The sequence below is a fragment of the Argopecten irradians genome, chromosome 2, assembly GCF_041381155.1.
Source record: "Argopecten irradians isolate NY chromosome 2, Ai_NY, whole genome shotgun sequence".
In the NCBI taxonomy this organism is placed as follows: Eukaryota; Metazoa; Mollusca; class Bivalvia; order Pectinida; family Pectinidae; genus Argopecten; species Argopecten irradians.
The window spans coordinates 38222662-38238620 of NC_091135.1; the positions used below are offsets into that span (position 1 = coordinate 38222662).

Consider the following 15959-nt stretch of genomic DNA (forward strand, 5'->3'; position numbering starts at 1 on the left):
TAATTAAAAAAACCCACCGGTTGCCAAATCATGAAGAGTAGCCCGATATACTCTGGCCCTGACACCAGACTTAGACATGACAGATTGCAATGATCATGTCTGGTGTAGGGTCAGCACACTGCTACAATGTATAAATCAAAAGGTGGCACTCAATGACACCGTTTGGTGTTGGGCCAGGTCATCTCCAGACTGCTTAAAGAACATAACCACAAGAAGCATCACTTAACTAGGTCTTTTCAACAAATTAATAATTTATCTACTCATAACAATCCATTTTATCATGCATGTTTGCTATATTTTGTCAGTACAGTAGTTTATTTTCCACAACTTTAAATTTCCCTCTTCGTCATCTCCATTTTCTCATAGTATGCAAATTGCCTCCAATCTCGATGGATTGGGGCTTCTCTGTTGTAGTGTGAATTGGAGGTAGGACTTTGCCTGATACCAAACGGTGTCAGCAAGTTCCACCTTTTGATATAGCAGTGTGCTCTGGCCCTACACCAGACATCAATCTGTCATAATGTCTAAGTCTGGGTCTGTGCCACAGTATCTCGGGATAAATGTAGATGAAGGAAATTCCAGTTTGAAATTCTGTAATGATTCCAGGATTACTCCAAGTTTCTGGATGATAATTTTGATGCCAAGGAATGGGTCAACACAGCCTTTCGTTCACAGAAGGACCAGTCTGTCAACAAAGATGTTGGTATTTTTCCTACTTAATAAAATAATGATATTAATATCATATTTTCATTTGAACTATATTGTACATGTATAATGGAAGATTTGTATTTCAATACATATATTTTGATGCATTCTATAGCCAGGCTTTACTTTGAAGATTTCAGAAAAAATAAGCGTGCAAACTAGTTGAAAAGATATGAATAAATATGTAATGACTGGTCTTTTTATCTAGTTACAATAGGGAAATAAATTGTAATTAAGCCATGGCAATTGGGTTACATTAAAAGTAATCAAAGATAAATGTACATGTACATTATTGCATGTGCCAAGTGGTGAAAAACACTGTGTATTACCATTTTAAAATAATAATGCCTTGATGCAAAGCTTAGTTTACAAATTGTTTCTGTAACTGAAATCTGTTTGTTAATAACTTTTATTTTGAAATAAAAATAAAGGGATCATTATCAATGAAAATATATCTAATATATAATTTTTTACAGCAATATGCAACTACATTAGTTATGAAACTGCAGATGTTTATACAGGTAAGGCATTTTCTAATTGATAAATGAATGAATTAAACACTAAAAAAATGGCTGTCCAATAGAAATCTATTAGCGTTTGTATATCTGTATCATTTTATATCAGTAGCCAAGCATTCTAAAGCTATACTAGCAGGACTATAAATATACACTGTCAGATCCACTGTCATGGTATTGTACAATTATATTTCTGAAAAAAAATTCTTATTTCCTTGTCCTGTGAATATCAATATCAAAAGGTTACCCAGTAACTGTTATATCTTGTGCCCTCTAGTGTATTTAAATATGTTTCGGCGATTACATGTATTTTGAACTTACAATCTTCTTCTAAATGTTTTTCACTGTCAATAAAGAAAGAACATGTTTGGTGATGTATTTCTATTTTGAGATGAAATAATTACTATTTCAGGAGGTGAACAATGTAATAGAGGAATCGAGTCAGCAGGCAGTACAAAATCTCCCCAGGTGTGTATTAGATGTGAAATATCCACACTAATTACAAAACAAAACATCCATAAATCAGCATTATCATAATCAAATTAACATGAATCATTATTTCCCTCTGAGAAACTATGTACCACTTGAAGAGGACTTCTGTTTTGTTTACATGTACTTTCCAAAATAAAATAAAACTATCACAATTTAAGGAATATCCATTTTAATATTTGACACTTTCAACTGACAAATTACAAGGAAATATTATTTCTGAAATTTCCCGAACTCCAGGATCCATCCATGCACCAACATTCTTATGCAATTCCAAGAATTATTGTTTTCTGATCAAAGGGAGATAATTTAGCTGAAATACATATTTAATTACACATGGAATTTTCGACCAAATCTTAAATGTTCAATTTAAAAAATTTCCCATAATAAATTTTGTGCAATGTTTAAATAGATCAGTACTGTTTTTCTTTTATAGGGTGATGAGAGAGCTAGATGCAGTGAAACAAGAGTCAGCTTTGTTACAAGATCAAATGAAAATGGTCAAACAGGACATCCAAAAGGTAAAGTATAAAGTGTAATATTAATATTATCTTTCAGGACTTATTTTTATTAAGCCTTATAATATAAAATAACCCATTCCTGTCCCATATTAAATAGTAGTGTTTAGTAGTTAGTATAAACAGTACTTATTCACATATTGATATAAAAGCATAACATTTAGGAATTAGAAAATAAGCTTATATAAATTATTTAGCAGTTAATGAATGTTTACAGATGAACTTATTAAGAAGTGAACTGCAGACTGAACAGATTTTATGATTAAAAGAATTTAATATTATTTAACTTTTTTTGTAAACAGGTAGAACAGGAAACTGCCCAATCTATGCAGATGTTGCTCCAGCTTGACTCCATCAAATCTCGTCTGACAGCTGCTGCAGAGGGTCTCCAGGTAAAACTGTTTCAACTCATTCGCCCCTGAAATTTCATAATTGATTGTTCTAGTCCTAATTAAGGCAATCTGGTGTCTAAATATGTATTCAGGGATGAATGAGTTAAATAGACACTTCAGCGATTACATGTATGATGTATATGTATCCTTAGTTTGGGAATTTGCTATGATTGTAAGTTGGTGGATTTTCTATGTGATCGCTGGCCTAAATGACAAGAGGATGTACTGCATCGTTGGTTACTTTTGCAGACCAAAATTTCTTGTTAGATAGTAAATATTTTAACTTGACTTAATATTCCTAAAATGGTAAACTTTTTTTACCAGTGTTTTCCTTCCCACAGGAAGCAGACAACTGGACAACCTTGAGTGCTGATGTAGAAGAGGTGTTTCAGTCCAATGATACAGATGCTGTGAGTACACCTTAATCAGATCATTATATCATTAGCTGAGACTAGCATATTGTGTGTAAAACTATCTTGCTATAAGGTTTCCGCATCTGAAATAGCTTAGGAATTTCAAATTACCTGGTCATCATTATTAACTATGGCCAAAATTGAAATGGTCCAAGGGAAACAACTCACTAAGAGATACCTATTTATAATGTTGACAATGAAAATTTATGATGTAGGTATCTTTAGTAATAGAACTTCAAATACACTGTAAAAACATAGACATTCTGATATTTTGTATTATAAAATGAGTCAGATGTTGTCAAAATTATCATTATGAGATGGCCATCGAATCCTATGAACAATTTTCTCATGACTGACCCCCATGGGCCTGAGGGGTCAAATAGACTAAAACTTCAAAAACCTTCTTTTGAAATTCCAGAGATGGTAGAATCAAATACTCTTCATAGATGGAAAGATCTAAGGTCCTTTACAAAAATCATGAATTGTAAATATATATGACCCTGGGGTCTCGTGTTTCCCCTTGGGAGAGGTTCAAGTTTACTAATAGGTTATACAGAGAAAACACATTTTTGAGCATTTTTAGGTATTTGTTAAAGAATGAATTGAGTGAAATGTTGTCAGAATTATCATTATGAGATGTTGGTTCAAATTTGTGGACAAAATTTCACAGACTGACACCCAGGGGTCTGGTGGGCAAAAGGGGCCAAATAGGTTTTACAATATGTAACCTTTTAAACTTCAAAAATCTTCTTCTCAAATTTAACAAATAGTATAATCTAATTCCTTTTGCATATAGAAAACTCACAAAGTCCTTACAAAAAGTCCTTACAAATAAAATTGACTTAAATGACTCTTGGGTCCCTGGATGAGTTAAAGTTTGTTATCTCTTCCTTGAAGGGGAGGTGATAAAGGCTCTTGTTTTATTTTAGTCCAAAGTACTGAAGGGAATCTTTCTCATATTTCATAGTAGGTTTCCCTAGGGCTCTTGTTGTGCATAATGCGTTTTTTGGATCGATCGGTCAACAAAATGGCCGCCAGGCTGCCACTTGGAATTTGATAGTTAAAGTTTGTTATCACTATTTCTCAGAAAGTATTGAATGAATCTGTCTCAAATTTCATATATAGGTTCCTCTATGGCCCTAGTTGTGCATAATTTCGATTTGGGACCGATCGATTTACAAGATAGCCATCTTGGATTTTGATTTGAAGTTTGTTATGCTATTTCTCAGAAAGTACTAGCGAATGATTCATGATCATGGCGCCAAGATCCCTCTGGGATCCTGAGCATTTGACATGATGGTCCTGGGTCCTGACTGACTATATAATACCAAGGTAAATCAATACTCAGGTGACCGTCAAGGCCTCTTGGGTCTCTTGTTATCTAGTTGTATAAAGCTAAATATAAAGGTTCTAAAATGATAACATTCAGTAAAATACAGTGTATTGTTTTGATCAAATTCAGTAAAACACAGCAAATATTTTTGACAAAATGAATGAAATGCTGAAACTATTTTTTGTCAACAGATTACAGCAAAACTGTCTAGAATGCAGACATGCTTGGTGAGTAGCACATAAAAGAGATTCTATGTTTAAGTTCATTTTTCAGAAACATGTACCATAGGATTAAAAACTTATATCCTATTATTTAGATAATTCTGGTATAGGATACAGGTGTCATTAGAACAGAAAAGAATTAATTACCCAATCAAAATTTGACAACTTATGACTGGAAAATTCCAAATGAAGCTGTAATTACTTTTTGAAAAGAAATAAATCAACTTAATTAAAATTCACTTCCTGAGAACTATATACATAGTTAAATAAAAAAAAAAACCTGTGAAGTTTCCTTGATATAAAATAACAAATTATTGTGAAGCAATGACCACTGTCGGTATCAAATTCATTCATTTTCATTTCATTTTAATACTAAATAAAGTAATTTTAAATCACAGCAAATGTTGGTGGATACTCCTGATTATGCCGAGCGGTGCGGCCATCTAGAGAAACTGAAGAACCGACTGGAGGCCATGTTGAGTCCACAGTTAGTGGCGGCGTTTAACTCTCAGTCTATTGAGGCTGCCCAGAAGTTTACTAGGATATTCTGTGATATAGACCGGCTTCCCCAACTATATAAGTACTATCACAAATGTCACAAGGTAGGACGATCTCAAGACTGAGCCCTGTTTACTGAATAATGTGATATCAGAATGACTTTTTTAAACTATCGACACCATTTGCTATATACTGGTATAATTACGGTATTATATATGTAGGAAGAGATGATTTAATTAACATTAATTCATTATAAAAGTTTGATTCTTTGTTACCATTGTAGAAGAAAAATATCCATGCATATTAAGGTTTACTTTGTACTTGTAGCTTTAGATAATTTACAAAGACATCAAAATAGAACTATATGTACAGTAACAAGGTTTTAAGTACGATCAAGTCCAATTCATAATATGATCCATAATAGATTGATATTCTAGATTCAGTCCATAATAAAAATGAAATCTGGAAAAAAATCTATCGACTGAGACAAACATCTTTTATTTCTTAAAGCTCAAAATGTGGAGACGCCAATAATTGATTTGTAAACTCACTGAAATTTTCAAATGCAATAAAATTTAGCAGATCAAAGTAATTTTGATAACAGCCGAAGGCATTGTTTAATATATGATTCCAAAGTTTCCGATAATCATATGTATGGAAAGGGATGCTCTATTAAAACATTTACTCTACAGACAAATCTGATGTCCATATGGAATACAGTGTTGGAGGCTAAAGCTGACGATTCCCTGACAGACTGGATGACTGAGTATTACGACCTGCTACTCACAACCTGGCATAGTCAGGTAAAACATCGCCAACATCTTTTCTTGTTGTCTGAAAAAGGAACAGTTGCCATTTATTGTCAGTTTTACTTTGAGTCGTAGAATAGAAGTACCATACAAAGCACCAGGTAAGAGCATATCTGTCGAGACAATATGGGGGTTTTGAGATAACAAAATGACGTGGGTGAAATACAATTTCTGTCAATTAGTCTCACCTTCTGGTGATTGTGATGTCACAAATATCACATCAAAATATGACGTCACAATCACAGACAGGTGGGACCAATTAACTGTAAATTGTACTTTATCCATGTTGTTTTGGTATCTCATAATCATCATTATAAGGATATGACTAGAATATGAACTTATATGACACACAGGAAAAGTTTATGTTGGTGCATACTGTTTGGCACAGAAGTCATTGCCAAAACAAAGACCATTTCAATTGTTGATATAATACCAAGAGATAATGATCACTTGGTTGTTTTATATATAAAATACTGTTTTAATATTTTGAAAATTTAAGATACAAGGTCGTGAAATGAGAGACGACTTTTTCTCTTGTCAATCGATGTGTAAGTGAGAGTGATTTCCCCTTGTTGTAGATTAAATGGTGCCATCAGGTATTTACCGACCCTGTCCCTATCGTATGTGACCTGATCACTGAAGCTCTCTCCTCTATAGACCTCGGGACATGTATAACTAAACATCTGAGTCAGCGCAAGGATAGCCTGGTAGCACTTACAGAACTTAAGGAGGTAAATAGTGGTTTCTGAATTTGATAGGTACTGTATAGCTGATTATTTTTGCAGTTTGAATTTTTTTTCTAGTTTTCAGAGTATTGAGTGGATCATTTCTCAATGTCGCGGATCAAATTTTCATGATCATAGCAATATGCCGTGTAACTGAAAATATTACACCAGCGAAAATTATTAATCAATACACTGAGTTAGAAATGAAGACTTGGGCAAGGTTTGCTTGCTAAACATAGTTATGATTACAAATACTCACTGTCTTTGATAATTGTCCATAATCAAAACCTTTTGCCTTCACTTCATGTACTATTCATTAATTGTTGGGTTTCATTAGCTTGTACTGAATCTGATTTAATCCAAATATGACCATGTGTGAACATGAAACGTTTATGTAGTAAAGCATCATTACCATTAGTTTATTGTTGTGAAGTATTCAACTTTGATGGTAGTGCCTTTTATGTTTCAGATATCGGAGAGATTTTCAAAAAGCATGGAACAGTCTGTAGAAGCACATGCTAAAGGTGAGGTTTGTTTGCATCAATATTTTTGAATAAAATATCTGCAGGTACAGAAGTTTTATATAGCTCACTTATCTGGATTAAAAAAAATTAGGGCCATAGTAGCTGTGTGAGAGGTTAAAGAAACCATTAGCTCTTGGCTGTAAATTCTAAACCCGCTGTTATTTCTTTGATGACGTAGTTGTTAAATTTTGTGAGTTCAAATTTTCACAATTTACTGTTTGGAACTTAGTTGCGGGAGGTTGCTTTTGTTAATTATATTTGTATCTTTCGAATGCATCATTCATACGACAGGCTGTTGTATGTAAAACCATTGACAAATTTTGTCAATTAGGATGAATCCGTGAATATCTCAAAATTCGATTAAAAATTTCGAATAAAAGCAACTATACTTTACAAGGTATAAATGCCAAGTTTTTGCGTTTGAAGTAGGCTTCACTGTATATTTTGTGTATAGAAACAATCTGAAGATGAACTTTGCATTGAGGTGTTATTTATGTTGTAAACAGTTGAACAACTTGAACACACGAAGTCCCTAGAGAGACTAATGATGATGATCTACGCCCCTTACCGACCATACATTGCCAAGTATAAGTCGATGGAGGAAGCAACACTGGGCTCTGACCTTAATAATGTCCGTCTGGTAAGGTTATCTCCCCTTGTATATATGGATTTAGATTATCTCCCCTTGTGATTGATCCATTAGCAAGTTTATTTTCTATGTGTTGAAATCTTAAAGTTTATAATATATGAAAGGCTACTGAATAAACAAATGAAATCCTTGTTAGGATTGTTTAAAAACAGATTTTGGGTAATATGTGTTTTTAAAAGATTACCATAGTATGTAACATTATACCAAATGGGTGACAAAATATAGATATTTGAACTCCGGAAATGTTATTAAATTTCTGGTCAATATTTTCGTTTATAATTTCTTGTTTTAGGATGATTCTGAAGTGTTTGAAACTGTACAGCTGCTAGCAGCTTCTGTGAACAAGCTATTTAACATAGCAAAGGAGGTAATTCAAGTGATTTTGTACAGCACCCTCAGTATTCTTAACATTATTAAAAAGGCATAGAGATAGATAATGTATATAGCCAATTATTGTCACGATGTAGATATTTTCGTGACTTTGTAGGACATTGCCATGGCTGTAACAATTTGATCAGCAGAAATAAATGATAAAATGATAAAATATGTATGTCCTTACAGCCAAAGGGCTAAAATTTAAAACTGCTAATTCAAAAACAATGTTTTCCTGTTTTTAGGTGTAATCGTGAAAATTTGTACCCAAGGAAATAAACAGCTGTATGATCACATAATGCTTCATTACAGTATTGCCTGACACGGGAATTATTAAATGACCTTATACCTACTACAATTCAGAATTCATTTTATCAATTTAAACTAATATAAGTGTTGGTAAAATCCAATTATTATGCTGATTTGATATCATGGTAACATTAAATAATATTTTACAAAATAAACAGCATTTTGATTAAAAATTTTACATATAGGGTTCAAGAATACATACCCTAGGAGCTAAAGGATCTTGAGTTAATTACATGTTAACATATCAAACTTTTCTCTGCAGGCAAACGAGAGATGCCAGCGCTTGTCCAATGGCTGTGGCTATGAATTCTTATTAGATGCATTAAAGGTGTGTATTTCTAACCTGTTCAAGATCCCCTTTGTACTTAAATTTGATTGCTCTGAAATAAGTACTGTTACTGTTTCATCCTAATTAGTTTACATTCAATGTATGTTATTAATATATTTTTTCATCAGACATACTTCATTAGTTACTGCCGTGAGTTCCGTCGTGTGATGGTCAACATTAAGGAGAAGTGTAAGGGCAGTCAGAACCAGGACGCAGAGGATTGGACGCTATTCCAGCAGTCTCTCCGCATCATACAGACATGTGGTAAGTCATATTGGAAATGTGTTGACTTATACATGTAATTAGGCCTTTACAGCAGGGGTATTATTCTGTATTTGCATATTACAAAATTATCTGCCCTTGCGATAGGTATTGGTTATATTATCATGTGGCTGTGAGCGTAATGTCATACGGTACTTTTAAAAAAATTGATGTGGGTTTTGTAAAACAATGATGTCACATTTATACCTACCCCTAAGGGAGGTAACTTTGTAAAATGAAACAAAGGAATTGGCTTGCATCATGACTGTTGATCTGTCCATCTGATATTGTTTTTGGAGAAATGCGATCAAATTTGAGCTATACAACATTGAACTTAGAGGAGGACAAGGTTATCATATTAAGCATATAGTCTACATTTTGTATAAACATTATTTATGCCTGATGTTGATATTTGTATATTTAAAAATCATTCTGAATTTAAATGCGATCATGTCAATTATATTTGAAGTTGAACAATTTTTTTTGGCTGATATTCATGATAAATTCTTTTAGTATCTTTACAACATAATGATTCAGGTAAAAAGCGTGGTGCTTTGAAATTTTGCTTTACGTTTCCAATTCAAAGGTGACCTGATAATGCATGTTGATGAGCTGGATGGCAACATCATCAGCAGTATCATGCACACTATAGCTCACTACTCGAACCCTAGTTCTCCTACTAAGGATGTTGGCAAAGTCAGGTAAGTATAGGCTAATTTAAATCAGGCAATCACCACAGAGAATGAAAAAAACCTAAATTTAATGAACTTATGTCAGAACATTACTTCAATTGTTGTTAAGGTATGACTTTACCAAAAATTTAGCTTATCAACATTCTGTAACATTGGACAGTATCCAACAGAACATTTACAACCTTTCTTTTCAATTTTGATGCAAATGTTCTTACTGCAAGGAAGACTCTTCAGCAATAGGTACCAAACATTGAATTGCAAACAAATTTATTTACAAACAAAGTTGACAAGCATTGCCTTTATAAATCTTTTAACTAAAATTTGTTATTGAAGCAGAAAATTTCACAGACAGAGTTTGATTCCACCAAACTATGACTGGATGCTCCACTATTTGAGCTTCTGATCATTAGCGATGTATCATGTACAGTTTTTGCTATCATATCCTTCAGACCAGTGACATATTCCACTGTCATTGCTGACCTCATTGACCATTGACTTACTTTGATATAAATGTAAATCAAAATAAGTGTTTATCTGAATGTATAGAAAAAATCTCAAAACTTATCGTTGTCCCAGTCATTTTATATCATAAATGAGATCTATTTAAAGTGGCGTCATAAGTACAATTTATATTTTTCTCTTTGAAGTCTTTAAAAGTATGTTAAAAATTAATGGGAGCCTTAAATTTCAAGCTAGATTTAGTTTTATCACTTAATGTTCTTAAGTATAGTTACTGTTTGAATGTTGTAGACTTTCTGGTAAGCGGTCAGTTCTACATGCACAAGCCTGTCTTTTCCTGAGTAATACTGATGATATTGCTAACCTGGAGAGTCTTGTCAGCAAGCTTGAAGAAGGTGGGATATTTTTTTCTGTATCTCACTCAAGATTTTCATTTACTTTCATGTCTCTCATTTTATCTTTGTTAGATATTACCTGTTTTACACTCAGGCTAAAATCACACATAATTATTATTGCTACTTTAACAAACAAATCATCTCTGAAGTTGAACAATTTTTTTTGGCTGATATTCATGATAAATTCTTTTAGTATCTTTACAACATAATGATTCAGGTAAAAAGCGTGGTGCTTTGAAATTTTGCTTTACGTTTCCAATTCAAAGGTGACCTGATAATGCATGTTGATGAGCTGGATGGCAACATCATCAGCAGTATCATGCACACTATAGCTCACTACTCGAACCCTAGTTCTCCTACTAAGGATGTTGGCAAAGTCAGGTAAGTATAGGCTAATGGAAATCAGGCAATCACCACAGAGAATGAAAAAAACCTAAATTTAATGAACTTATGTCAGAATATTAGTTCAATTGTTGTTAAGGTATGACTTTACCAAAAATTTAGCTTATCAACATTCTGTAACATTGGACAGTATCCAACAGAACATTTACAACCTTTCTTTTCAATTTTGATGCAAATGTTCTTACTGCAAGGAAGACTCTTCAGCAATAGGTACCAAACATTGAATTGCAAACAAATTTATTTACAAACAAAGTTGACAAGCATTGCCTTTATAAATCTTTTAACTAAAATTTGTTATTGAAGCAGAAAATTTCACAGACAGAGTTTGATTCCACCAAACTATGACTGGATGCTCCACTATTTGAGCTTCTGATCATTAGCGATGTATCATGTACAGTTTTTGCTATCATATCCTTCAGACCAGTGACATATTCCACTGTCATTGCTGACCTCATTGACCATTGACTTACTTTGATATAAATGTAAATCAAAATAAGTGTTTATCTGAATGTATAGAAAAAATCTCAAAACTTATCGTTGTCCCAGTCATTTTATATCATAAATGAGATCTATTTAAAGTGGCGTCATAAGTACAATTTATATTTTTCTCTATTAGTCTTTAAAAGTATGTTAAAAATTAATGGGAGCCTTAAATTTCAAGCTAGATTTAGTTTTATCACTTATTGTTCTTAAGTATAGTTACTGTTTGCATGTTGTAGACTTTCTGGTAAGCGGTCAGTTCTACATGCACAAGCCTGTCTTTTCCTGAGTAATACTGATGATATTGCTAACCTGGAGAGTCTTGTCAGCAAGCTTGAAGAAGGTGGGATATTTTTTTCTGTATCTCACTCAAGATTTTCATTTACTTTCATGTCTCTCATTTTATCTTTGTTAGATATTACCTGTTTTACACTCAGGCTAAAATCACACATAATTATTATTGCTACTTTAACAAACAAATCATCTCTCATTTGTAGCCATTTGATAATAATACACCTTCAAAAACTGGGCTGATTCAAAATGAATCAAATACTGAATTCCAAAATTTGGACTGTTTCAAAATGAATCAAGATGGAGACAAAACCATAGGCATATTCATATATATACATATGTGTTACAATACCTAATCTGCTTTCACCTAAAAAAAGTATCTGTTTGAAATTTGTGAATTTTGATATCAAAATATTATATTTCATATTTTGTTGATGTTTACAACCTTGTAACAGAGATAAAAAAAAACCCACACAATAAGCCTGCATTTTGTTTTGGTGTTGGTGCATTGTGATTCACATCTATACCGGTAGGATGTGGTAGCTACAGGTATAAAAGTAAATAGCTATAGATCAATGTCTTTTTATTTAACGTTTGTGTAGTTCGAAAGAAGGGTTTGTATATGTTTGCATTTCCTTGAATTTCTGACCCGCTTACGCAAACCCAAATCATTCATGTTCACTTTTGCCACCACCAAAAATTCACCAAATGAAATATACACTTTACGTACATGTATGTGCACAATCAGTTCACAGTGTCACTTACACAAAGGCTAGATATATATATATTGCTACCTGGTTATGCCTGTAAATAAGGTGGTCAGTCGAGTAACACAGTGGTACTCACTTGCATTTCACCAGGGTTTGTTTCTCATGTAAAATTGTCAGAAATAAAGTGTGAATTCAAAATGCACTGTGTATTAAAAAGGATTCTAAGTACATATATCAATTAAAGTGATAGATTTTCAGTTCTGTTATTGATTGAATTATGATTGCATATAAAAATCAGCTTTAGTAGAGGTTGAAAGTATCTTACGTCAGTGATTTAAATTAAGGAAACCTGCTTCCACCATCCATTGGGAAGGAGTATACAATGTTGACCATATCTGTTGTGTTCTGTCCTGTCTTGTAGGACAGATATTTCTAGTTTTATGTAAATATGTTCTTATTAATGTATTTGTCCTGACAACTCTCTTATTTTTTTCTTTCTAACCCCCTAGGAGAGACACCTTCTGTGCTGACGGATATTAAGAAGGAGTTTTGTCGCCTAAGTGAGGAGGTCCATCGGTTCTCCTTTGACATTGTATTTGCCCAGCTGAAGGGATACCTCACAGATCTGGCCCACATGGAGGTTTGTTGTACAATTCTTATGTTATATACTTTTGCTGGGCCCATTTGCACTAAATTCTTATCTTAAAATTTCCAGTTGGAAAGAAAGTGGGGGCCATGGTGGCCGAGTGGTTAAGATGTCTCGACATATATATTGCCACGGGTTTGAATCCCACGTGGGATTAACTTTTGTATTGCTTTCCTATGGAAGATTTTAAGTTAAGGAATTTCCTTATTTTAAAAGTTAAGGAATGTTTATGAAACCTGGCCTTTAATGTTCATGTGAATATGAAATTATAATTTTTAACTAAATTTATTTTATGACAAAAAATACCTGTAGAAAATTATACAGTTGACAGGGTACGTTTTATTGGTTCTATTGTTAAATGTATCATTTCCTGTTTGTAGATTTGGATGTCTAAAAGTGCTGGTGGAGCCTTGACCTCTGACCTCCCAACATTTAGTCTCTCACCACAGGAGTACATCACTAAGGTAACTATTCGATCATTTATACATTAGTAGCAGAAATATTTATAGAAATCATTACAAGTTAATTCTCCAAATCAAAGCTAAATGGACCTTAGTAACACAGAGATATCCAAGTTCGTTTTGTATTGAAACTCATAATGGGTATTTTAGTCGCAGCCAACAGATGAAAATACTTACTAGAAGTAAACCGTGTCTATGGAATCAAGTAAATGAGGTTTGACTGTAACTGGTTTTATATAGAATTGCAGATGATGGCAATCTTAGTGAATTATACATAAGATGTAAGGCTGAAAACTTCAGAAAGATTTAAGACACACTGTATTACTGATTATCTTCATAGAAGTTTTTGTAATTTGGAACTCAAGCTAGAAAATCTATATATAATCGAATCAAAATTTTGCAGTTTAGCTTGAAGTGTGTGGTATACACACATATATATATATATTTTTAAAATTCTACAAGTTCTGAATATTTCATGGATACAAATTTTGTGACCATGGCGATGACACGGAAAATTTCAAAAAATATTATCCCAGCGAAAATAACTGGCTATACAATACAGCTTTTGGCCATATAGATAACTACTACTAGAATTAGTATGTATTTTTACCTATCCTGTAATTGTGTGATCAATAGATCGGTCAGTACATGATGACTCTGCCACAACACCTTGAGCCTTTCACCATGCAGGACAACCCAGCGGTCATCGTGGCTCTCAAGCACGGCAAACTGCCATATACTGATGAAATGGGTAGGTCTTTAGTTCATATTCACCTTAGTTATTTAAAGTGATGTATACAGATAGATTTGGTAAATATTTCAGTTTTAATATTCAGCATATTGTATTCCACCAGAAATAACCATCCTAAAAAATAGGGAGAGGGCATGTTGCTTGATTTGACCCTCATTCAAAAAGTCTTCATAAAAAGGGGAGTTGTTTGGGGATGTGTGTGTTATTGCCAAGTGGGGCTTAATGTAGGTAGATCACGGTATATGGCTATAATTAAAACTAAATAGAATTTCAGTCTTATCCATAAGAAATAGAGATCAAACTTTTGTATATATACAGACTAATGGATAGATGTTTGAGTCATGTAAGTACTTAAAATAAAAATTAAATTCGTGTTTGCATAATATAAAACCACTTTATTCATATACTGATAAAACAGCTAAGGTCATTCAAGGACGGCCTCCCCAGTATGCTGTTTGCAAAGTGAGTGAATGACCACGTGTTGATACAGATTTCTTAAAGTCAATTGTAAATGATCGTTTTCAGTAGTAATTTAACCATATATCATTTTCCTGCACTTGATCATTACAGAATTACCTGAACACACAGCTGACCTGTGGCTTGAGTCTATCTCCCGTGGCACAATGCATTTCTATTGTGAAGAAATACTTAAAATTCACGAACTGACTGCACACGCAACAAAACAACTGACCACAGATATAGGTTTGTATTTTCATATCTCCTAGTACCTGTATTCCAGGAAATTAAATATCTTTAAATCAGGAATTATTGAATTAATGGGAAGACATGTAGTGTTGACCATATCTGCCCAGTTCTGACATGTTCTACACTGATTACTATTGGAATTTTAATCATCAAGTTTGAAAACCTGGTTTAACTTATAGAAGGAGAAGACCCAAAAAAGTGGCAAAGGCAACATTTACAATCTTTGATGTGTTTGGTTAATCATTGTTTGTTAACAAAATATTATTGATTTTGGTACATGGTAGTTTCATCTTTCATCTTTTGTACTAAATACAAATGTAAATTTAATGATTTAGAAACTAGTTTGGCTACAATTACTAAACTATTACAAATATTGTACTATTTTTTCCACTTACAGACTACCTATGTAATGTATTGGATGACCTTGGGCTTCACATGTCGGAGACCTTGAAAAATATAGACACACTTCTGAAGACGTCGGCAGAAGATTACCATGACGTCACAGAGAATATGCCTCAGAGACTAGCTCATGCCATCAGTAGTATGAGGAGGATAGATTTGTAGGTGTGGTATATTTAACGGGATGTATGTGTTGGAAAATTCTGGTTCATGTGTCTATCATATGTGCTACACTATATGAGAGGTATGAGTATCTAGGTGGGAATAATGCTTGATTGGATGGTATTGTGTGTTGTAGAGTTCTGTTTCTGCTTGGTATTGTGTGAGATATATTTGTATGCTACAGTAGCTAGTATAGATATATTGGTGTTTGTGTATGTGTGGAGAATTTGTGTGTGTTTGAAGAGAAGGAGCGAGGGGTTTAAGTTGTAGAACAGGCCAATGTATTCTACTTGTAACCTGGTTTTACTGGCAGTGATTTTGGAATACTAGCAGCTTGCTGTTTTC

At 33.3% G+C, this 15959-nt stretch overlaps 1 protein-coding gene across 1 annotated transcript; it reads left to right on the forward strand.

Moving 5' to 3' along the window:
- Window positions 1–600: 600 nt before the first annotated feature.
- Window positions 601–15838, forward strand: LOC138316634 (conserved oligomeric Golgi complex subunit 7-like; the record flags this gene model as incomplete). The annotated part of the gene is made up of 22 exons (XM_069258309.1): window positions 601–699; window positions 1182–1226; window positions 1633–1688; window positions 2146–2230; window positions 2530–2619; window positions 2961–3029; window positions 4557–4592; window positions 4985–5188; window positions 5777–5887; window positions 6472–6624; window positions 7088–7142; window positions 7649–7782; window positions 8084–8158; window positions 8735–8800; window positions 8929–9064; window positions 9648–9762; window positions 10504–10607; window positions 13000–13130; window positions 13517–13600; window positions 14234–14348; window positions 14919–15050; window positions 15451–15838. Coding segments are annotated over 22 exons (2262 nt in total), but the record flags the coding sequence as incomplete, so codon positions are not given.
- Between the last annotated feature and the right edge of the window lie 121 nt (window positions 15839–15959).